The following is a 23,679-nucleotide window of genomic DNA, read 5'->3' as shown; positions in this document are numbered from 1 at the left end:
AGGCCTATTTCGCATGATTAGGTGAAGCCACAGCCAATTTACAGTCCAACTCGAGCCGAACTTTGGCTTTCGGCTTTGTGTGTGTAAACGCCGCTGCTGCATGGTGATCGGTGCGTCGCTCCTGCCTCGTTCACTTCGCTTCGCTGTGCTTTGTAGGGGGTTGAGGAAACAATTATTATCGTAAGCAGCTACCCACCCTGACGTCGAACTGGGGAAGTCGCGCAAAAACGCTGCCGATATGACAGCTGTCCAAGGGGTCCTCTCTGCCGCCGAACGCTCTGTGCGTTCGGTGTTCGGTGAGCTCGCTTTGCTCTGACATTACGCTCTGCGTGATTCTTGATCACTGTTGAAAGTTCTTGCTTTTGTTTATTTTTTGTGTCATTTCCTAAAGAACTGCTTCTTTGCTCGCATTGCAGTGGGGAACATTCCTTATGAAGCTACAGAAGAACAGCTAAAAGACATTTTTTCCGAAGTAGGACCAGTGGTCAGCTTTAGGTAAGCATTACGCTGAAACTACTTGTGTGGTCCCTTGTGCAGTCCGTATCCTTCTCTGTGCGTCGACATCGTCTCTGTTTCCTGCACGAAGCAAGCATGTCTTCTGCTTTGCACAGTGGAGTTGTGGTGTGAACCCAGTACATTGTTTAACGCAGGCTCGTGTATGATCGTGAGACAGGAAAGCCCAAAGGTTATGGATTCTGCGAATACAAGGATCAAGAGACCGCGCTCAGCGCTATGCGAAATTTGAATGCTTTCGATCTCAACGGACGTCCCTTGCGCGTTGACAACGCTGCCAGCGAGAAGAGTAAAGAAGAACTCAAGAGTAAGCGAACTTTTCGTGCCTGACGGAGTAACGTGGCTGTAGTTGTGTGGCCCATTTTGTTGCCTAACAATCACTCCTTGCGTGTACCTTACGACCACACGATTTTCTGCTTTCAGATTTACAGGCGTCATTGGGTGGCCCTCCAGTCGAAGTGAGTATTGAAAACAGGGTGCAGTAAATCATTGTCGTTTGGAATGATTTTCTGGAGTACAGGAGTTGAATATCGAGACCTTCCATTTCATTAGCCAAGCTAATATACCGCTAAAACGCTGAACTAGTATTGCTGCCGTAAATGCTTGATTAACACTGGGATTTTTTACGTACCCTTTTAGGAAGAGCCCACAGGAGCGCCTACTACAGCGTTATTTCTACAGCGGTGAACTAGCCGTGGTTATCAAGTACTTGATAATACTGGGATTTATCTTGTCGCTTTCCAAGGAAATTAGACGCAACAGTGTATCGCCATATACACTGGACTGTTGCAGGTGTGCACCAGTAAGCAGAAATATGCTAGCCTGTGCAAACTTTTTGGCTTTGTTACGTGGGTTTACAAATATGCACTTCTGCAACTCCTGCTTACAAACTGGGAGTCCTGGAAAGCAAACTGTTTTACTGAACTCATTCGAACAGAGGGCATTTATTTCCTCTGCCCCTGTCTTGTACTGATTTGGGCTCATTTATGCATTCTCCCAGAGTCCATATGGCCCGGAAGTGGAACCAGAACGTGCACCCGAAGCTATTTCCAAAGCAGTGGCAAGTTTGCCACCTGAACAGATGTTTGAGCTGATGAAGCAGATGAAGGTACGTTTTTTTTTCTGTACTAACAAGTGTAACTGTGACTTCATATGTGGCTCATTAATAGTGTAGAGTGAATGCCTTGGTTGTGGTTTGTCAGTGTGTGGGCTGCTGCTGAATGTTAGTGCGATGATTTTGTGAGATAGGGTATTCTGAAAAGCTCACAATGCAGCTGATGTCTTGTAGCTGCTGCTACTCAGATGCTGGCCGATTTTGCTGGACAGAGCAAGTGTCCATGGCAAACCTTGTTCATCAGGAAAACAGCGTTAAGTACAATAAAATATCTGCTTACTGTAAATGAAGACACTAGCTCTAATTGAATTTATATGCATTGGAAACAAGCCCTCACATAGTAAACAACCAAAACTGAAGAATTCCCTGTAGCGGTATGTAGTATATACAGGTAGGCTTAGCAGAGCTGTTACATTTCAGAAGTTTGCACCTCCACAGCATAAGCTGGGCTGAAATCCTGAGACCTACTCTTACCTTCAAGAGTAGGCCTCAGTCTGTCTTACCTTATTCTTGTGGGCAGCGTGGTGTGTTTCATGACCTGTCCTTCGTGCTACAGTACATCATGCTAAGCCTACATGCAAACTTGAGACAGGAGGGCTGCCTGTGCAAGCAAAGCAGAAGACAGAAAAATGTACAAGAAGCGGTACTAGACCAGCTAGTGCCTTGTGTGCACTTTACTTATCCATGTTTTTAAGGGGGCAAATCTGTGACCTCGTGACCTGTCTTTCAGGCTGTGGCACATCGTGTTCAGTCAATTAACTAGCCTAACTTCCTGTTCTGCTAGAGGTGTCTGCTTGGTTATTGTCCCGTCATGTCATTCATTCCTCTATTGTAAACAATATCTCTTGTTCTTTGCCTGTGCAGCTGTGCATTCAGAACAACCCCGGAGAGGCTCGGAACATGCTCCTCCAGAACCCGCAGCTGGCATATGCGCTGCTTCAGGCGCAAGTCATCATGAAGATTGTGGACCCCCAGGTGGCCCTCAGCATCCTGCACCGCCAGAACCCCAACCTCACCCCACTGGGCACGGGTGCCCAGCAGCCCCTAGGAGGCACCCAGCCGGCCGTGGTGGCTGCGGCTGGCCCCATGGTCAGTGGGGCTGGGCCCATGGTGGCTGGGGCTGGGCCCATGGTGGGCGGAGCCGGGCCCATGGTTGGAGCAGCCGGGCCTATGGTAGGTGCAGCTGGGCCATTGGCGGGAGCTGCCGGTGGGCCCCAGCCCTTAGCACCACAGCCTCCGCTGGGACCGCAGGGAATGCAAGGGCTAGGTCCCCAGCCAATGGGACAGCCCATGGGGCAGCAGCCTGGAGTGAGTGGCTTTATCATCAGACCAGTGACATTCGGGCAATTACTGTGGGAAACCATCTTTCTGTTCACCATGGTTTTCACTGCACCATGAAGAAGAGTGCAGAGCACTATGAGAGATGTACACACAGCGGGCACACACATTATTAGTTGCGTCAAGGGGTACTAAAGAGAATATAAAGGTTTATTGTTAGTTACGCATCAGCAATAGCAAAATGGCTTCTCATACTGTCCGAGGGAGCATTATAAGCCAGGAGAGATGAAATAACGATCCATCCTGAAGTTCCTGCACCAATTCGCCATGCCGTCTTAGATTTTCACAGTGTCTGGATGGGTCTAGTTTATGTCTTATTGATAAAGAAGGACAACGTTGCACTCCGAAGGAACAGAAAGCTCAACGTAGCAACTTTCAAGAACGTTCTCTGCGTCAAAATGGGCCAAATATGAGAAAATACATTGAGATCTGTGACGTCGCACTGACCGGGACTGACATCGTGAAATTGAAAAAAAAAGAAAAGCTTGGCCTTTATTTTCTCTAGCAATAATCAGCGTTATCACACTGCGTGAATGAAGATAGTCTTGAAAGAATACCTGGCCACTCTAAACCGATTTGGTGTTGCCCTTTTAGTGTCCCTTTATTGCACTAGAGCACTACTTCTATAACTTCTAGCGGGCAGAAAGAGAGACTCATTGTTCAGGAATAGCTGAGCAGTCATCCTAATCAGTATGTTCTATCCAGCAACACAGCAAGGGTCTTGCCAACCTAAGCATGTGTTAACATGTGTTTAGCTTAGTGCATTGAGCTGATCAGCATGAAGTCTTCATGCTTGCTCACCTTAGAAAAATCAGGCTACACTCCGAGACAGTTAAGATGAACCTTTTGACTGGGCACTTTAAACATATATAAAGAGCATTAATGCACCCCTTTAGTTCACTGAAGCTAATATCTTTATACTGTGAGAGAAATTTTCAACATGAATGGCAACTTGCATGCCTGAATTCTTAGCTTACACCACCAACTACACAATTTTCACAACCTGCATAATACAGTCAAGCATCGTTTTATAAAGTTACATCTGATACAAAAATACCTCTTTTTATGCCCAATGTTCATTACGTAACCATACATGCTGATACAATACCAGGAAAATGACGATTATGATACTCTCATGCGAATTTTGAGTGCAGCTGTTTAGGTGTTTTCAATTCGCAATATATTGTGGTGCATTTCATTCCGTATGGCAGGGTTCACTCGGCGGCAGCGCTGAGCCTCTGCTCGGGCAGCTCGTAAAGCAAGCAGCGGCAAACGAAGCATTTGCACAGGTTGCATCGCTCATTGTTCAGAAAAAAAGCGTGAACACGGGAACGCATGGCTCGCGCAGAGCACATTCTCTAGCGGCGGCGCACGTGTGCTGTGGGCCCAAAGCCCATGCCAGCGCTTTGTTTTTATATATGGTATTGGTGGACACAATCGCTGCCGTGAAGCATGTCTCATGCAGCACTCCGCTTTCCTCCTCACCCTTTTGCCATACTCTCCTCCTCTGCTGTCTTCCTCGTGCTTCTGCTGTACCCTCCTTCTCCGCTTTCTTCCTAGCACTCTCTTCACTACGCTCTGCGTTCACTCTTTCATCCTTAGCTGTGCTCGTTCACTCGGTTACGCCGAGGAATGCCTACGCTCAACGCAGAGACGGTGCTTAAGATCTGCATTCTAAAAAATTGCTATAGAGTCTGTGATATAAATGCAAGCGTGTTGCCTTTGACAAGCCAGTAAAAGGTCTCCTGTCAGTTTGAATGGCCGTCAGTGGCTTGCTGTTGTGGACACATGACTTGTCAACAATTCCAAGTTAAGAATGTGCAGTGCACCCTCACTAATATGCAACCGGTGTCAGCCACACAGGGTCGGTATCTCGGCTTACCAGGTATAAACCAGCAAAGCCAAATCGTTGACCAAGACGCCATTTCAAGTTGCTCTTGCTTGTTCAATAATTTGTTATGTCTGTGTTCATTATATTGAAGTTTAACTGTACCCTTGCATTGAAGTGTCGGTGCTTGAGGGCCTTTTCCTTAATCAGGTTTTTCTGTTGCACTTGCCTTGACTCTCTGCAGGGATTGGGTCCCATGGGAGGGCCAGCTGGAGGTCCAGGCTTTCCTGCCGACTCGCCCTTTTCGGACGTGGGATTTAGTGGTATGCTCATGCTGTGAACAGTGGAATTGGTTGTTTTGGAAGGCAGTTGATAAGCATAGTTTGAAGCAAGCTCCACTTAGTGGTGGAATCGGTAGAACAGGGTGCTGTGTACCCAGTCCGGGCGGGTGGTGTGACAGTCTTCCTTTCCCTTTCATGAACTTTCCTCCACCTTGTGGGCTTCACAGACCTTATTTGCCCTGTTCAGTGGCCCTTTGCTTCGAGTTGTAAATTAGTTTGGCTTCGCTCTGCAACCTGCTTTACTTCCAGACAACTTTCTGTGCCAGTGAAGGGATAGCTACAGGGGCGGAGCTTCCACACATGCTTTGCAGTGCTAGAGTGTTGCTGCGGCAGAGTTCACAGCGCTCTTGGTTTTTTGGAAGAGACGTTGAACAAGCGCAGCTACCACGTGCGACGGTTTTGCATTTCCAAACGCGGAAGATAAAAGCAGAAATATAATTCAGATTTTAATTATCTCTGGTGTGCTTTGTCTTATTTTGCTCATATAAATAAGATGTTTGTTTTATCTTCCCCAGGTTGAACTGACGCAGATAAGAATCTGGGACCTTTTTCAGGAGCTCTCTTACTTGTGTAAACTCTGCCTCTGTAGCTTTCCCTTCATTGCTACAGAAAGTTGTCCCCGAGTATAGGCTCCTTGTGAGCTCATATAGTAGAGCGTTGGTCCCTGCAAGGCGTTGGTCCCTGATTCGAAACCTGAACCAGGAGTAATTTTTCTTCATCTGCGAAGCTTTACTTTTGAGAAATCCGTGTAGATTTCATTTGTAGCTTGGTGCTGCAGTTAGGTGGCTGACAATTTTTCCCTTCACATGTACTAGTTTGTCCATATCCACATTTGCAGTGTACTAATAGCCATATGCATGTTTATTGAACAAAACTATGCTTCTATCATATGGAGCAGCGAGTTGTTGCATCTTCATCCTTGGTGACTTGTTTTTGGTTCTTCTGATCAAACCCACTAAGTTCAAGAAAGGCATTTGAGGGGACTTGTTGGTTGCTGTTTATTTTCTTTTACGATACAGAACTTATGTAGTAGAAACTTGGAGGTAAACAAAAGGAGCTTGAGAAGAAGCTAAGGGCCACACAACAAACAATGAAACGGAACACGACAGGTGTAATGCTAAGCGACAGAAAGACAGCGGTGTGGATTAAAAAGCAAACAGGGATAGCCAGTATTCTACTAGTTGAGGTAAGAGGAAGAAGTGAAGTTGGGCAGGCTTTTAATGGGCATGTTAATTGTGTGTGTGTGTGTGTGTGTGTGAGAGAGCCTTATCTTTCATGTGCCGTTTTGTTTTCAGCACCAGCAAGAGCATCGTTGCTTGGGGAGCGACCTACGGGGCCTGAGCCAATCAGAAGCAATCCCTTTGATCCTCGTGGTGGGTGTTATTGCGTGGCTTGCATGTAGAATCTAACCCTTTAGTTTGGGCGTTGTTCCTGTGCTGTCTTTATCAAGATTATACAGACAACTGTGCAAACAACCAGTCCTGTTGTTAGTGTCGTAAGGGTTCTGTGGCAGTCTTGGTATTTCGAACCTCTGGAAGATGTTGGTGTAGTTATAATTGAAATACTGATGATAGGAGTTCCACCCTGGCTGCAGGACTTGACTTCAGTCACATGCAGGGTAGGCTGTGCACTCTTGGCAAAGGCTGTGCATCTAATTTATTTAACTAATAAAAACTTGCAAGAAGATGAAGAAATGAACCAGATAGTCTTGATGCATGCTAGTGAACGGTTCAGAAAACACTGACTGTATGAAAAGAGTGGACAGATAGATGCACACTTCCAACTGAAAATTTTACAAAATTCTAGAGTAAACAACCTCCATGACGAGTGTAAATTTAAAAGAAAAACTAGTTTTCCTTCATTAAACTTTCAATTCAATATGTGCATTTGCATGTCCATCCTTTCGTTTGTCCTGCGTCTTTTTCGCCATTCACAGGTAAAAACTTGCAAGCCTGCAAGTTGCAAGTTCCAAGCTTCACTGATATGTGCCATCACTTTACTAACGTTTAGGAACATTTGTTATCACAGATGCATGAGCTACATATTTGTATGTTGTCATTAACCCTTGTGGATTCTGTACGCCAGCAGCCTGTGCAAACAACACATGCAGTGCAGCAGAGCAGGTAATGACTGTGTGTCATTCCTCTCCCTCTGTGCAGTGATGGGCCCTCTAGGTGGAGGTCCCGGCAGGGGTGGACCCGACCCTCGCCTGGACCCTCGGGGTGACCGCGACCTGCGTACCATGCCCCCCATGGGTGACCGTGACATGCGCCAGCAGCCACCCCTCGAAGACCAGGACCTGCGCACAGACCCCCGCTTTCGGCCTGGTGCAGCATTTGACCCCCGCAGCCGACCCTTTGGCGCTGGCGGGGGCCCCAGGGATGACCCCCGTATGGCAGGCGCTGGGGCCGGAGGGCGCCCGGGGCCCCCTGCCGCGGCCGCGAACCCAGTCATCTCTGCGCAAGACCAAGAGAAAGCAGCACTCATCATGCAGGTGAGTCGGCGCTGCCATGAATAGCCGCTTCAGGTGCTGTATGCACTATTCTATTCTCACATAATGAAACATGTCAATTTAGGCCTAACTAATACAGTCAAATCCCCTTACAACGAATACAGCTACAACGAAATTTCCGCCACAACAAAGATTTTCCGATTCCCCGTCAGCTGCCCATAGAAAGTAATGCAAAAAAAAGTCCCTTCATAACGAAGGCGTTTTATTCGGTATTTCCGCTTCAGCAAATTTTTGCAGAATGAAACTGGGACTGAATTGAAATTGGAACTGCTGAGTAGTCAAATTAGAGGGCCTTCCAAAGTTGTGACAATTGTATGTCCGCTTGAACGAGGTTTTCGCGAACGAAATCAAATTCAAAGTACCGATTTAAGCTACTGCAGTCCATAGCTACGCGTGGTCGTCACGCGCCTGCGCAAGACTGCGGGGGATCACCGCAATCGCTGCCGTTTTCTCTGGTCTGTATCCGATCGAAATGGCTTCGCCAATGAAGAAGCGTAAATTTCTCTCTCTCGAGGAGAAGGCACATGTGATCACCGAGGCAGAAAGTGGAAGAAAAAAATCTCGCAGTTTCGCCCGAAAGGTGAAGCATCGATTGCGATAGCTGATTAGTAGACAGCTACACAAACTAAGGATAGTTGTTTTATTGGCCGTATAAACTTGTAAACATTCGCTAACTACATTATTGAGCACGGTGTCGACATGCTGGAGTGAGAAGGCGTGGCAATAGCAGCGAGTGAATTTACCCGCTTGCCGTCTCTAGCTTCACCGCGAACTAAACGTCGAAAGCACAGCGCACACAATTCTACCAGCACTAGTTGCCCTTTGCCCACATCGCAGATTGCTTTGAAGATGAGGCCTGCGCGGGCGCTCACTTTGTGCACGTCGCAGATAGCTTTCAAGATAGCGCTCGAGCGGCCCATCGGGCGTGTTCCAACGTTGCTGGTGCGTGAATAGCTTCTTTCCTATTTCTTGCCCGCCGCACCGGTCACGCATCTCAGCATTCCTCGCGGGGGGGAAACTACAACTAAATCGACTTCAGTCCTGTTACAGTCCCATGTCCAGGGCAGTTATCAACAAGGAAAAGTACTTTCCTCTCTTGCCTGTGAAAATCGCGCACCCTTGGTGTGCAGCCATTTGCTAAAGAGGGCTTGCTTCATCCACACTTTTGAGTTCGACTCGTAAGTCATGGGCATATTACGAACTAAGCCGCGAAAACACAGCGCACGGCGAACTGTGCCCCCATCGCAGATGACTTTCAAGATACACTTGTACTGATCACTTGTAAAAAATCCTGCATGCCTAAAGCAATTTGCTACAGTATTAGCAGTCAGCTGCGACCAGGCATCGGCAATAAGGTGAATAGAGCCAAGAATGTCCACCTTGTACAGTGCAGTCCACTTATAACAATATCAAGAAATACAAAAAATCCCATCGTTATAACCGATCATCGCTATATCTGCACTGCCATAAAAAAAAAAAAAAAAAACTGCCGAATACACGCTAGTAGTCCTGAAACTAAATTTGCCACTTGCGTTAAGATGTTAAGCTATCGACGTTGTAGAAAGTAGGCTGTGAAGAATAAAATATTTATTTATACCTCTAAATAGCACCTCAATCGTTCGGCACGCTGAAATAGAAATCTGCACTTGCTTTCAGCAGAAGTTTCGGATTCACAACGCCGTGTGCATCGCGTCCAGGTGCTGCGCGAACACTGGTGGCTATAATTTAGCGTGCATTGAATCAATGGGCGACTCGATCGACGGCATTGCACTTTGGTTGAACATCATGTCAGTGTCAAAGATGGGCCATTGTCAATATCGTCCTCACTGCTGCTGCTGTCGTTGCCTTCGTCACAAAACGCCGCTGTCTGTCGCAACAACGACCGCCCCGTTGGAGATCTCTTCGCAGAATGAGGCAGCACTATCTGCACTCAGAAACTCCACCATCGAAGCACCACCTATTTCATCGTGTCGGAATCGACATGCTCCCAGAGATCGGTAATGTCAGCAGCTTCCACTGTGTTGGTTTCGCCCAGGGGGGTTTCGCCCTGGCACACACAGAGTGATTTTTCCATTGATCGGCATGGCCACTGCTTCTAACCTTCATGATGGTGGCACTCCCGGTTTTCATAATCATCGATATCATCGACTGCGTGAGCTCATACTTCTTAGAGTCTCGCAAAATTTGCAGTTTCGTCTGGAGAGGCGCAGCTTTGCTCTTTGTCGGCGCATTTCCCGCTGCGCTTCTGCGCTCGCTGAGAGAGAGACAGCTTATGTTTTTTTTTTTTTTTTGCTCACCTCCTCTTCTACGGATGCTCGCACGACCGCCGGCGACGCGAAGCAGCTGGCGCCATCTTGTGCACGCTGCGCCAACTTGCGATGCTCTCCGTGGCTTTTCCCACTTTCCCACCACGTTTATCTCTCTCTCCTGCAATGGTGCAGAAAACGAGGCCGTTTCTCTCCTTAAACCTTGTCAGCCAGCCCTCGCTGCACAAGAAGTCTGTTATCCTGAGTTCAAGGACAAACTCTTCTGCCTTGGCACGGATTAGTGGTCCGTTGATGGGAATGTTCTGGCTCTGGACTCTCCTAAGCCACAACACGAGGCACTTCTCCTGTCCTTCCTGGTCGCCTTGTCGCAGACACTTCTTCTCGGGCCCGAATCGCGAACTTTCGAAGGAGCCCCATAGCTTCTCCTTTTCGTGCAGGATCCTCGTTAAGTTGCTTTTTGGGACGCCGTGCTTCGTCTCGAGCGCTAACTTCGTGTAAGAGCCGCTTTCGAAGTCGGGAATGATGTCCATCTTCTTTTCTAACGTAAGCGCATGGTGTGCACGCTTCTGTGCCGCCATTGAAAAAACAGAGGCTAGGCCTCGACTTCGTGAGCGCTTACGAGCCACCGACGTTAGACGATGCCAACACTGACTGGGGCTGACTACCAACGAGATGAGGCTTACGAGGCTAAAAACAAAAACGAAGCAGCCGGAACCGGAAAAAATTTATGCTCATGGCAATGGGTCTGACAAGGAGTTTCATTTTCAGTTCCGTTTACACGGTGACGCGGAAATTTTAGTTCCGATTACCGAAAGTTTTCTTTACTTTATCTGAATACAAAACCAACCAAATTACAGGCGACTGTTCCGTTTAAGCAATTTCGATTTATCAAAATTCTACTGTAGTGTGGTACCGCTTATAGTGCAGATATTCGCGACTCCGGTGACTTACGTTATGAGCAGTCTACAGTCGCAAGTTGAGGACTTGGAGGGAGAATGATGATCCTGCTTTCACCATCATATTGCCTGTTTTGTGACTATTGTATAGTTCTATATTACAGAAGATCGACAAGTTGAAGTTTCCCGTTGGCTTCCGTCATCACACTTATTGGGTGTTCTACATTAAAATTTCTGTTGCATTTCATTCTGTGAGTGTAGTACAACTGCTTGAAACCTCATGAAGCCAACAGACCATAAAGCAAGGGAAAGCACAGTAGCCGCTCCCACCTGTGACGAGTTTTACTTAACCCACTTACAGTAAAAGCTCGATGATACGAATCTCACGGGGTCACGAAAAATATTCGTATTAGCCGAAATTCGTATCATCGAAACACAATTAAAACTACTGTCGAATCTCGATAATTCGAACTCGAAGGGGCCCGAAAATTTGTTCGAATTAAAAGGACGTACTATTTTTGAAGTATTCGGGCACCATAGCATGATGCACGAACGGTGCGAGTCGTGAAATATCGCGGCGCGCAAGGGCATGGCAAGCGTGGGCCACGAAACTGCCCACGCCGGCTAACGGTCGCTTCCCGATAACGACAGAAAACGAAGCTTCAGGGAGCGAGCGAGCGGCGCCGGCACACGGGTGCGCGCGGAGACCGTCGAAGGTGAGGGAGGAGGGCGGCAGGGAAGCGGATTTGGCCGCGTCAACTCCGCCGCTTCGGTGGCTCCCCTCGCCCTCCCTCTCAACTCCCTCGTAGCTCTCTCACCTTCGACTCCGTGCGCACATCTCCGTGCGCGCCCGCCGCCGTGCTGGCACCAGCTTATTTTAGCCGCCCCCTGAAGTTTCGTTTTCTGCCGTTATCGGGAAGCGAGCGTGTGCGGGCGTGGGCAGTTTCGTTGGCCCGACTGTGCCTCTGCCGCTGCTTCCCTCTGCGCTGCTGCCGCAGCGTTCAAGGTCAACATGTGACTAGAAAGTAGAGGAGAAGGGTTCACTGCCATTTTATCCGCGTGGCTGAGACGTCGGCACTAGTGTGTGCTAGAATACGGTTGTCTAGAACACTCTAGTCGGCACGTACACGCTTGTTCTGGCGCGATGCAGAAACGGCGACCTTGTAATTCGAGAGAGAAGGAAATTTCCGCCGCGGGTTCTTTTTTTTTTTTCCCGTTCCTTCGCGCGCGGCATTGAGGGGTCTCTCCTGAGCTTTTGCTCTATGGCGGTGTCGGAGCAATGCCGGTCGGAGGCGTCGCCGCGTGATTTGGCGCGCTGCTAAGAGTATTGTCGGTGCGCGGTATGTTCGAAATAAGCGTGTTCGAATTCGCTTGCTTCGCGTTGGCGTTGAACGAAAGCACGTTTTTCATGATAGTCCCGCTGTGCAACAATTGTGCTCAGTGTTGACGTTGCGAGGCCTAGCTCCTTAGCCAACTCCGTCCGTTTCCTCTTGGGATCCTCATCGACCTTTCGAAGAATGTCTAATTTCTCTTTAAAGGAGAGTGCTTTCCGCTTGTGAGACAGCTCGCTGCGACTAGGCAAAATGGCGCAAACACGAAGAACGCGGCCCGAAGCGCAGAAGCCACTCCATCTGACAGCTCGCAGAAAAGGAGGAAAAGTACAAAAGCACCAAAAGTGCCACCGCTTCAAACTCTTCGCACCCAGTCGCAGAGTCTGCGCTGTCCGGCGCCGGGCCTCCGCACCAAAAGAGAAGGAGAGAAAGCGCGTGACTGCGCGCTGCTCTCTTTCGCGGCCGTCGGTGGGGTGGCGTTTATTCGTATCAACCGACGCAGGCTGAAAATTGATTCGTAACAACCGTTCTCTAGCCGTTACAAAGTAATGGGGCTCGGCTGGGACCACAGAAAAATTCGTATCATCCGGAAATTCGTATTAGCCGTGATCGTATCATCGAGCTTTTACTGTATAACAACATTCAAGTTCCAAGAAAGTTCCAAGAATGTTATAACCAGGTGGCACAAAAAACGCAAATGGGACAAACATTCAAACGTTTTAATTAGACAGAAAGGAGTGCAGTGGAATCTCGTTGATACGATTCTGCATAATACTTTTTTCAGGATAATATGTTTTTTGTTCTTTTACCGGCCAATGTTTTACAGGAGCAATGTATTTCAGATGATATGTTTTATTTTCCGGTTCCCATGAAGATCGTATCTAGATTCCACTGTACTTGGATGTAACAGTGAGCAGCTGCTGCACTGTGAACTTTTGTGTGTGTTCTATGGTAAAATAAACTGCTTACTACAATGTTCCCATGCCACATTATTGGCTATAACAATTAAATCTGGCTACTGGGTGTCTGTGCCAAAAAGAAAAGGACCGCGAAGTCCAGGAAAAGAACAAAAGCCGCGATCCCAGCTGCCTTTATGCCGCACGGCACGTCTTTGTCGCCCCTCCAATATCGACAAGATGGCAGAAGGGAGAGGGGAGTGTGAGGCCGGTGATGCAATAGGCGGGTGTAGCGAAGCAGCTTGGGGCTTCTTTTTCTTTTCTTTTTCTTCCAAGGCAATGCGACAAGGCGTGTTGTGCAGGGTGCGCAGTGCAGTCGTAATGTTTTGTCTGCCCAATGTGCGCCGTCCACATAAGTTTAAGAGGTTCCGAACCTCATATGGTTAGTTTCTAAGGCATAAACACACACTGCTTTGCGTAGGCACAACAGACGCGTGTGAGCAGTGTTTCAACAGCGCTTACTGTGCTGCATCCTTTGCTGCACTGCTTCTTTGCACCTGCAAGTCTGCACCAGGCTGGCACCGTTAGGGAGATTACACGAAAATCGTGAACCAGCGCTGCACCATTGCTGCACTGCTGAAACGAATGGCAGGGTGCAGTGAATTGAACAGACCTTTAGGTGCATATTAAACCTCACTTCTCTGGGGTCCTCCACTACGCTGTCCCTCATAGCCCATTGTGCAGCTGACAATTTATTATTTAGTATGCACTGTCACCATCTAGCCCAGACCATTGCTTCATTGCCAGTAATCCAGTGCTGCGTGTTTGTGCCATGGGTTATTGCCATGTCATTATAAGTGAGTAAGAGGATTTCATTCGTGTTTCGTAACGTAAACCTTTAATTGGAGTATGCAGAACATAATTGCCTGTAAAGTAAACGAACAGGGCCTTAACAAAACAATTTTGCAAGTTATCGAATTTATTAAACATATATTTCTTGTGTCTCGATTAAGTATCAAAACTCTCACAGCTCCGGGACATTATATTGTTTTGTCTGGCCTTTGTGGCATTTGGCTTGGCTAAAAGCTCACCATTACTTAAGCACTCCAAGTGCATTGCTGCCAAAAGACTGCTCTGCGTGTTTGGAAACACCAAATTTCCATCTTGATTAGATATAACAACTGTTATACTATTGCCCTGAACAGAATAAGGGCCGCATGTTTTGGTTTAAGCGAAAAATAAAAGCAAATGGTCAGGATTATTTCGCTACTATAGGTGCGTATGCAAGAAAAATTTGTTGCATCAGGGGCTGGCATTGTAGCTATGAGACACGAAGAGTCATTGGTCTGGCCTCTGAGGTGTTAGGTTGGGGCAATAAACGCAGAAAGACAGCAGTGCTCCAGTGCCATAGGTGCATCACAGACAGAGTTGGTGATGGCTTTTCTCTCTCTCTTCGTGGGAGCAGGTGCTGCAGCTTTCGGACCAGCAGATTGCGTTGTTGCCTCCGGACCAGCGGCAGAGCATCATGGTGCTCAAGGAGCAGATTGCCCGCAGCACCCAGCAGCAGTGAGGCCACTAACCCTAATAAACATCCTTGCTCGCCTGTGCCCAGTAATTCTCGCTCTGCATCTCGTTGAGCCGCGACACGGTCCGATCGAAGGCGAACATCTCCTCTTCGCCGCTGAAGATGCTCACATTCTGCAACACGAGTGAATACACACAGTTCAGCATCACTTGGCATTGACGAATATGGTACTTCATATCAAGACTAATCTGCAGGGTCTACAGATCTGTACTGCTTTTATGGGAAACTGAACAAGAGTATTGCGAACTGTTGAATATGACGATTTACAGAAGGCGTCACGGTGTGCCACTTGTTATATGCAAGTACAGTCGTGGTGTCACAGTGACACATGTGCGAATTATGTAGTGCATTGCATTCACTGTGAGAATGACCTCAGTTGACGTGGCTGTAGATGTGCTTGAGACTGCAATTATTCTTCTGGCATTAAATGTTATTGTTTCAGTTATAACAATTTTAAGCACTATGACTGAGTGCTCATTGTTTCAAACCAGCACAGTTACACTGAAATTTTTTAAACTCTTGGATGGGTAGCACTTGTATGCCACAGACCGGCTGCAGCATTGATAATTGCTTCAAATGTTACCTTACAAAAAGAGGCCTGTTTTGTTTGACTGAAAGCAACTTTACTGTGCTAAAGTGGTGCATTAACTGCCTGAAACAATGTTTTCTTTTAGCGACTTTTGTACTTACAGGTGGACCTTCCTGAAAGATTTCGGTAATGTGAGTGTGAGTGGTTACTTCGAAAATTTCCAGCACATGTAAACAGCACGAAACAGTTCCCTACCTTATCACTAATTTGCAAGTCATCCATGAGCGAACGGTTCTCGTCAGTCAGGCTTCCATCGCTTTTGACCGCCTGGAAGAGCTTGTCCGCCGGAGCATCAGCTGACAGGACTAGGCGGACCCGGTTGTCGTACAGGGTGTCTACGAGGGTAATGAATCGGCGAGCCTGAGTCTTCTCACGTAGGGTCAGCACGGGCACATCTCGTACCAGTATCGTGTGAAATATCTGGCTCAGCGCCAGATAATCAACGGCACCAACCGCCTGCACAAGTGAAAACAAGGCAGCACACAAGCACATATGATTTTAATTAAACCGTACTGCACAGCCAAAACACAGCGAGAGTTTTACTTAAACATGCTGTTTGTTTAAACACGGAGGCGCTTCAGAGTAACTCGATGCTAACACACATCTGAAGGACTTTGTTGTATAGTAGAACCTCGTTGGTACGATCCCGTTACGTACGATTTTTCAGCATCAACATTCAGTACATTGCCGAACTGCATTCGTATATGTTTTCCAGCCACCATGCAAACAAGATAATGCGCGAGGCATGTGCGATCAAGAACAGTATATAGCCGCCCACCGCGGAAGCTTCACCGCAATACTCGCCTGCCCATCTCGGGTGAAAACAACAGCGTGCAATCGGTTTCTTATTCCTGTACCAGCACATCTCTGGGGTTGTTGCACGCCCCATTCACAGCTATTGCTGCCAACCCTATTGCAATAAGCATCTTTGCCTATCCATTCCACAGCGTGCGGTGCCGTTGGAAGTGTACTGCACACTTTTAATGGGCGATGACCCAAACGCACTGCAGTTCCCTGCTTCAGACTGTGATCGTATATGTTTTCCGGCTGCTAGATCCCACGTAAAGAAGAAAAGCTGCAATTGAGAACAGTAGCCGCCCGCCGTATTTACAGCTATTGCCACCAACCTGTTGTGATAAGCATCTTCCCCTATCTGTTTAGGGCACATACGCAATAAGAAAGCAACAAAACGTGTCTCGGGCCGCCCAAGCCCCACCAGCTCAACGCGAGTCTCGTGTGCAGTGATTCGTGCAACACTTCGCATTACGTAGATGTCAACTACGCTCGAATCTGTCAAATGCTTTAGTCACTTTGGATCGTACATTTCTTTCTCGCTTTTTTCCAAGACGTATGAACAAGATTCTACTGCATTTGGTCAAGATTTTTAAAATTTTCTATACCCTTGGGGGCCCGTTTTGGTGAATTGGACGTTAAAGAAAAGGTAGGTGGATATGCGTAGAAAAATTTAGAGTCGAACACTGAAAAAGAATAATTCTGATCTAAGACCAAGAACAGATATTGTATGAGACAGCAGCCTTGATGCTGTCTCATACCGTATCATTGTAACTGTGCAGTCCTACACCACAGCAAAATCTTTTAGACATTTATTCTTGTAAGACTAACGGCCTACACGAAGCGTAACTGTTGGTGTTGATCATGCTATGGTGATCATGGTGGCGTAAGTCGTACTAATCTTAATATATCCCCATACTAAAGGGATCAATTGTCTGGCATAGCAGGGCATATTGCTTAGTCGGGTTGTCACCATTTCCTCGCATGAATACTCGTGGTGTTACTAGAGTTGTAAAACGGGACACTGTTCAGTCCTACTCACACGGTCGCACAACTCTGAGAATGAAGCATCCAAGATGCGGCCACACGTCTTCTGGAACTCAACGTTGCGTCCCTTGATGGTGAGCACACGTGCTCGAATGACTGCAACACAAGAGATGCCTTTGTTGCCACAACAATCTTCCTGGCGCTTGCAATTTTCAGCGTAAAAACCAAAATTTGCTATGTGGCCTGGTGAGGGGCCCTTTAAGCTAGGTAGAATGTTCCAAGAATAACGCTAGAGGTTTAAAGCTCAGCTTGATGCAACAAGTGGACATTTGAGAAATATTGGGGAAGACCCCGTTTATCTGTGGCACCAAATTAAGAAGCTATGTAATTATAGTAGCTAGATTCCCAAAATTAGTTTTGGTGTTTGCTTTTCTTCAGATCGGATATTTGTTGTAAAGCATTGCAGGACCAGAGAAAAGGTTAAGAGTGTGGTGGGAACCAGTCAACTGTACTATAACGTCCTCAGTCCCGAAGCCCGCTTAAGGGCATGATAACTTTTGAAACCGGTTCTTATTACCGCGTGGTATATTTTGAACGTGAAAACAAAATTTCTCATTTCAATGCCTCGGTTAGACACTGGAGGCAGCAACTCCATGTAAAAGTAGAGAGTAACTGTCTCATTATTATTACTGTCATGAAAACCGTTTTTATTTGCCAAAAGACACAGATGAAGATCTAACATTGTGTGGAACGTTGGCTTATTGATACCACATGCTGTATTTTTTTGTCAACTCGCAGTAATCGAGAGGTACTTGATGTTGCCTTTTGTCGTCTGTGACAACACAATGGCCTAGACCGAATTGGTAGGAGTGTTCACGAATGCTTACAGCAGTAATGTGTTTTCACACAGTTCGACAGGCTTCAAAGTTTAAATTGGAGTTGGATATTTTAGTTAATTGCAGCTGAACTAATCCTCAAAAGGAATAAATGCAACTTGCCCAATTGGGTACTATGGGGCCGAAAAGGATAAGGAACTATACTGGTGGTCAGAATTTTGCTACAGCATTTTTTGTGAGCCAGATGTAGCTTTGGGATGTACACCATCGATCAAGCAATTGCTGCAACTATCATTAAGATTGCTATCATTATGAGTGACAATATATATTTGCAGAAAAGGCAGAGAAGTCGGTCTGACCTGGTGCGCTTTAGTTTTCTACATAAGATAGCAAGAACTGTGTCAATGTGTGATTATAAAATAAGAAAGAAAAGACTCCAGATGTTGCAGAGTACATGCACTATGATCATATGCAGGCTGCTCTGCCATCTCCAACTTCTGGTATAATACATAACCACTCACTGTCATTCTCTTGACTGGCCAGGATCTTGAACAGCTTGTCCAGCTCCGCGTCTGCATTGCACTCAGACTTGCTGTAATAAATTGGAATGACAAAAAGGTCGTAGCTATCTGCTCATGTTTATGACAAGACCGAATCACCAACTCACCTTATGACTACACGGTCACTCACTTTACACAGGAAAATTTCACTTGGGCTTACCCGGTATTTTGCATGTGGTTAAAAGTGTTTTTTAAATCAAGTATACTTATTCCTTTTACACACGAGCCTGTTACTGAAGGACACTGCGTGTTGTTATTGCTCACGTGTTTCTGAATGCTTATCTTTATAGACCTTCACAATGTCCATGGCATCCTATAAATAAATAAAATTTTATGAACAGGCCCTAGTCACTAGGAGGCACATTTTAAACTTCCGAGTAGGTGCTGGACTTCATATTCCATTTGCAGCTAAATTTGTGCATTGCATGTGTTGACCTAGCTTATATTCGTAAGAAACGGCTAGTCAGTCAGTCAGTTGTAAAGGGTGTTTTCCTGTTTTAGAGAATACACCTAATTAGTATTCAAACAATCATAGCAGCTTTAATTTGGCATAAAATCCTGCAGACCAGTCTTTCGTAACCATACATAGCCCAAAGTATCATTTTTGATAGACATAAATTTGATACTTCAATATTATGATTCCGTAGCGAGAAACCTAATGCAAAGCCCATAATAGCGTTTTTCATATGTTGGGAGTGACGTTTCACTTGCGGATAATTAAGAAATCCAATTAGCAATTAATTACTATGCTAATAAATGTAACTGCAACAAAATTTTGTTTTTGGTGTGAGTGCACTCTCCATGAACAGAAATGAAGGTCTTTTGGCCAGAAACAAGTTTTTCTAATTTTTCTTGATTTGGAATGGTGCTGCGGGCTTTGCGGGGTTAAAAGATATTTGCATTAAGCATTGCACAAGATACATTTACTGCACAAAGAAGAAAACATGCAGAAGTTTTTTTCTACTAGCTTGGGGGGAATACTAATGAATTATGAATACCCCGCAGAAGTAGACGACCCTCTACATGTTTCTGGCCTACAGGACCAGAAACGAGGTGATGCCCAGATGAAGATGATGCAGACACAGGAAGCACGTGACACAACACATTAGTTGCTTAATCATTCGGCCATTTCATTCAATATTTATTCAATATAAATGCACATAAGCTTTTTGGTGTATATGTGTCTGCCTGCTTATCAGAAGACGCAGTACCATGAGAGTATCGCAGCTCAAAGTCTGCACGTGGGTTCTACTGCAGCTCTCCTGTGGTCTTTCCCCCTCGCCACCACTTCCCCAAGTGCAAATATTGATGAGATTAAAAATAATAATGTTCTAGTGCAATAAAGAGACCTGAAGAAGCGAGAAGATGGGCACAAGTACTAATTTAACAAATGACTTTATTCGAACAGTGCGTAAAAATGCATACAGATTCATGAAAAAGAACCGCATGGATGACTTGTGTGCTATATCCTTCATCCTGTCTCTGTTTCTGGTTTTGCACAATAAACTTGCGAAAGTGAAAGTAAGTCTTAAGATATTTTGTTTACTCCTCAATTATGTGTGGGAGCCACTAAATAAATCCATTGGCATTTGTGTGGCCACTTGCTTCATCCATATCTTTTCATTGTGCTTGTATGTTTCAACTTCTCTTGCTAACGATGTTGAACCTCAATGTTGTTAGTGACCCAATGATTGCGAGTTGGCTTATACTTACATGAAATAGAAGCTGGTCTTGGTAGCACCTTTCTGTATTCTGTAGTCAACACCAGAATCGAGAGCAACTGGCATGCAGTTTCTCTGCGGAGAATGTAATCAAAAACACTTCTGTCTGATAAGGGAGTCAGGAACAGCCCTGCATTTGCATACCTTCAACACGTCAATGAAAGGCACGAAGTTGCTGCGCTGCAAGCCATTCTTGTACAGATCTGTACAGAGAAGAGATGAAACAGCAGGGCTCTTAATTGAGCATAAAATAAGTTTATTTGATCACACGATTCAGTCATTTCATTTGATTACGGTAGACTACGATTGTTTAAATTTGCAAGTGGGAACTCCTGCAATAATAAGTGGCAGCTAACCAGCATCACTTCATGCTAAACACATTTAACAATTCTTATCTTGCAGCGTGATCATGAAAATTTCAGTTACTTTGCAAGTTGACACATTGAATGGGGAGAAGAGAGCAGAGGAACGACAGGTATTCACAGATACTAACTGCAACTCGCAGAGCTATAGTTTGAATTCATCAGACTAGAAGGAATTATGGCCATGATAATGTGATAGTGTCTGTATGCATCATTCAGGCAACATTGTGGCAGACCTTGCCAATACACTGTTCCGATGGCATTTGACAGAACTCTGAAGCATCACTGTTGGCGGAATTTCATCAGGCAGGGAGGTTTCTGCCATTAAGAATTTACAGGAACACAAAAGGGGACCACTAATTTAGGCTAGATTCATAAATTTCACTTCTGGGAATCGGAACATATAAGTTTTTAACATGTACAAAGAGTTGGTAAGCCAGTAAAAGTGGAAAAACAAGAAATGGGTGGCAACGTTAGCTTGAAGTTTCCGCATTAGCTGCCCCTGACATAATGAATTTGTACAGTGTCTGCTGCTTGAAACTAATTGACATTTTTTCAATGAGAAAGGATTACATTGAATTCGATTAAGAGGACCAAAGGCTCAACCTAGTGAGTTTAAAAAACTATTTTCATGTAAAAATGGGCCAGATGCACAAAATACTTTGAAATCTGTTATCTAAGCTTGATTTACAAGTGCTGCAGTTTTTGCTTGCATTCAAGAAAGACAATGTTTTGCCTTTAGTTTACCTGCTAGTAATCAAGCCTTCCTGCCAAATAGATTAAAGCAGTCTTGAAAAGTACACCCAACAATTATGTACACTGATCCAGTGCTGCTCTTTAGTTTTCGTTTAGAGCTGAACCAACTGTGGTAATTATATTTCTCTTCAGGCCAACGCAATGTCATTGGCCTCTTCCTGGTTGACAGCCACGCAAAGCCTGTACATACCGTCAGGTTTTCGGTTTGACGTGGCTACGACCACAGCACCTAGGTTGAACAGGTGACTGAACAGGCGTTTGAGGATCATGGCATCTCCAATGTCGGTCACTTGGAATTCGTCCAAGCACAACAGCCAAGCCCGGGCACAGATAGCTTCCGCAACCGGTGGAATTGGATCATACTGAGGTGACTTGCGACCTTGGCCAGACTGTGCCGACTCCTGCTTCCAGCTGTGGATGCCTGCCAAGGAGATAAGAGAGGTCAAACTGCAAGCTTACGAAGCAGCCATTAAAAGAAAGATATCTTGCTGAAGAGACGCGGAAAGTGCTTTTCACATGTCTCTGATAAGAATCGGCCACAGGCTTGTTGCTTTACTGTCATGATTATAAAGTGCACCTTCCGAAAAGGCACACCCCTTACTTTCTTCCTTAGTGATTCTCTTAGCCTTTAGTAGGCTACCAGTGTCCTCATTGACCCTGAATGAGTGAAGGCAGTGTCATTGTGTTCATCACAAAGATTTTCAATACATAGTAGTAAGTAGATCATTCTCCTGCAAATTAAATGCAAAGCAAGTACTGAAAAAAAAAAAAAAGTATATATATATAACTTCAGATAACTTGTAAGAACAGGAAGTGTTGAAGTACTGATGCACAACAGATTAAACAAAACTGGAAACTCTTGATGCTGCCAACTTACAGCCCCTTTGAAGCTATATAAATATAGCCATTATCTTCTTTTTGCAAGACCAAGCTTTCAGAATTCTCATTTGAACTTCATTGAGTTTGCTGGTTTTCAATAATCACGCAGACAATCTACCCCATGCAGAAAAAGGTGGACATACGGTTGTGAACATCCAGCATGAATGAATGGAAATGCACTCGCTGCTTGCTCTCCATCGCTGTGGACTCGTAGAACATGTCCATCAACATTGTCTTGCCTCGACCTTGAGCAAACGGTAAGAAGGTGGCAAACATATGCAAATATAGTCGATTCATAGTGACAAAATTATGTTTGTATAAAGAAAGAGACCTGGCATGTACTTCTGCATTAAAATTATTTGCATTGTGCCATACAACATACCTGATATGTGCCAGCAGTTCACAAACAACTTGGAAGTAGTTACACAGCTCACATGACAATTGTATATCTACGGTAGCTATTAAAAGAGCCTAGTTGCACATACATAGCATGCAGAAGGGAAATGCACAACATGACAGGCTAGTTTGCAGGCCACCATTGCAATATTAAAACTGGCGCAATTAAACTTACCCACTGCACCATATATATACAACCCCTGTGGCTTCTCGGCTGGTTTCTTTGACTTGAAGAGCCACTGCAAAAATTGATTGCACTTACACAGTTAGATTGTAGAACATTATCGTTACTTAAGCTTAATTTACCTTTTCAAACAGGCCTGGAGTGTGCGGCGTGTAACCTGCAACTTTGATTTGAAGTTCCTTCAGCAGCTGGGCGATTTTCAGCTGATTTTCATCGGGAAGTAGCTCTCCCTGACCGAGAAGCCCGTAATAGATAGACAGGACATCGTCAGAAGCGGTGTCATCTGTATGTATGGAAATAGGAGCATTTGCAGATGAGATATATGCATGCATGTATATGGAGTAATATTTGTGCTGTAGTACTTGCACCGTTTCTCACCTCTCACGCTCGTGACCAACCGCACCGGCTCAAAGCAATGCTTACCACCGCGCCAAACTCGAGCGATTTGTCGCAAGTTGAGGGCTTGGAGGGAGAACGATCCTGCTTTCGCTATCATATTGCCTGTTTTGTGACTAATATACATTGTATTATAAAAGATCAACGAGTTGAAGTTTCCCGTCAGCTTCCGTTAGACCATAAGCGTATAATTTCAACGACGTATACGGCGCACAAGTCCATTTCAAACGCATACGGGAAGCTCGAAGTAGAGACGGAGTGGGCACAGTGACCTTTCATTCAATGCCGCTTTGAATGAACTTGACAACACACTCTAACACCACTCGACGCTGTCCTGCGATAAAAATAGCGCATCTACGTCCAGATTTCATCATGAGGTTAATTCATGAATCGCTGCGATTAATTTCGACGATAAATATTCGTCCACGTCGTGCACAAACCACTGCCTACACGTTTACGTGCACTGCAGCAGCCGACACGCAGGGTCAGACGGCTAGTTGACATGGCTCCAGCCGCAGTTTCGCTGTATTGCCCATGTATTTTTTTTTTTTTCTTTAATCCGAACAAATTTAATAGTACATTCTGTAGCCGCAGCACCTT

The 23,679-nt window shown here is 45.6% G+C and overlaps 2 protein-coding genes across 2 annotated transcripts; one reads left to right on the top strand and one right to left on the bottom strand.

The window, feature by feature from the left end:
• Nucleotides 1–66: 66 nt before the first annotated feature.
• Nucleotides 67–14,643, top strand: LOC119460841 (cleavage stimulation factor subunit 2). Its single transcript, XM_037721938.2, has 10 exons — nucleotides 67–296; nucleotides 417–495; nucleotides 651–820; nucleotides 937–971; nucleotides 1,514–1,621; nucleotides 2,492–2,935; nucleotides 5,038–5,116; nucleotides 6,430–6,507; nucleotides 7,294–7,628; nucleotides 14,502–14,643. Exons 1-10 carry the CDS (start codon nucleotides 239–241, stop codon nucleotides 14,604–14,606), a joined length of 1,491 nt encoding a protein of 496 aa, XP_037577866.1. The 5' UTR covers nucleotides 67–238; the 3' UTR covers nucleotides 14,607–14,643.
• Nucleotides 13,933–23,588, bottom strand: LOC119460842 (putative ATPase N2B). Its single transcript, XM_037721939.2, has 11 exons — nucleotides 23,062–23,588; nucleotides 22,806–22,966; nucleotides 22,675–22,738; nucleotides 22,247–22,348; nucleotides 21,415–21,645; nucleotides 20,251–20,309; nucleotides 20,099–20,181; nucleotides 18,347–18,417; nucleotides 17,045–17,145; nucleotides 15,406–15,666; nucleotides 13,933–14,734 (listed from the first exon to the last, which is right to left on the bottom strand). The coding sequence occupies exons 1-11, from the start codon at nucleotides 23,204–23,206 to the stop codon at nucleotides 14,618–14,620; spliced, it is 1,395 nt and encodes a 464-aa protein (XP_037577867.1). The 5' UTR covers nucleotides 23,207–23,588; the 3' UTR covers nucleotides 13,933–14,617.
• Nucleotides 23,589–23,679: the final 91 nt, after the last annotated feature.

Source organism: Dermacentor silvarum, chromosome 8 (genome assembly GCF_013339745.2).
Source record: "Dermacentor silvarum isolate Dsil-2018 chromosome 8, BIME_Dsil_1.4, whole genome shotgun sequence".
NCBI classification, from domain to species: Eukaryota; Metazoa; Arthropoda; class Arachnida; order Ixodida; family Ixodidae; genus Dermacentor; species Dermacentor silvarum.
This window is presented reverse-complemented; position numbering and strand designations above follow the sequence as displayed.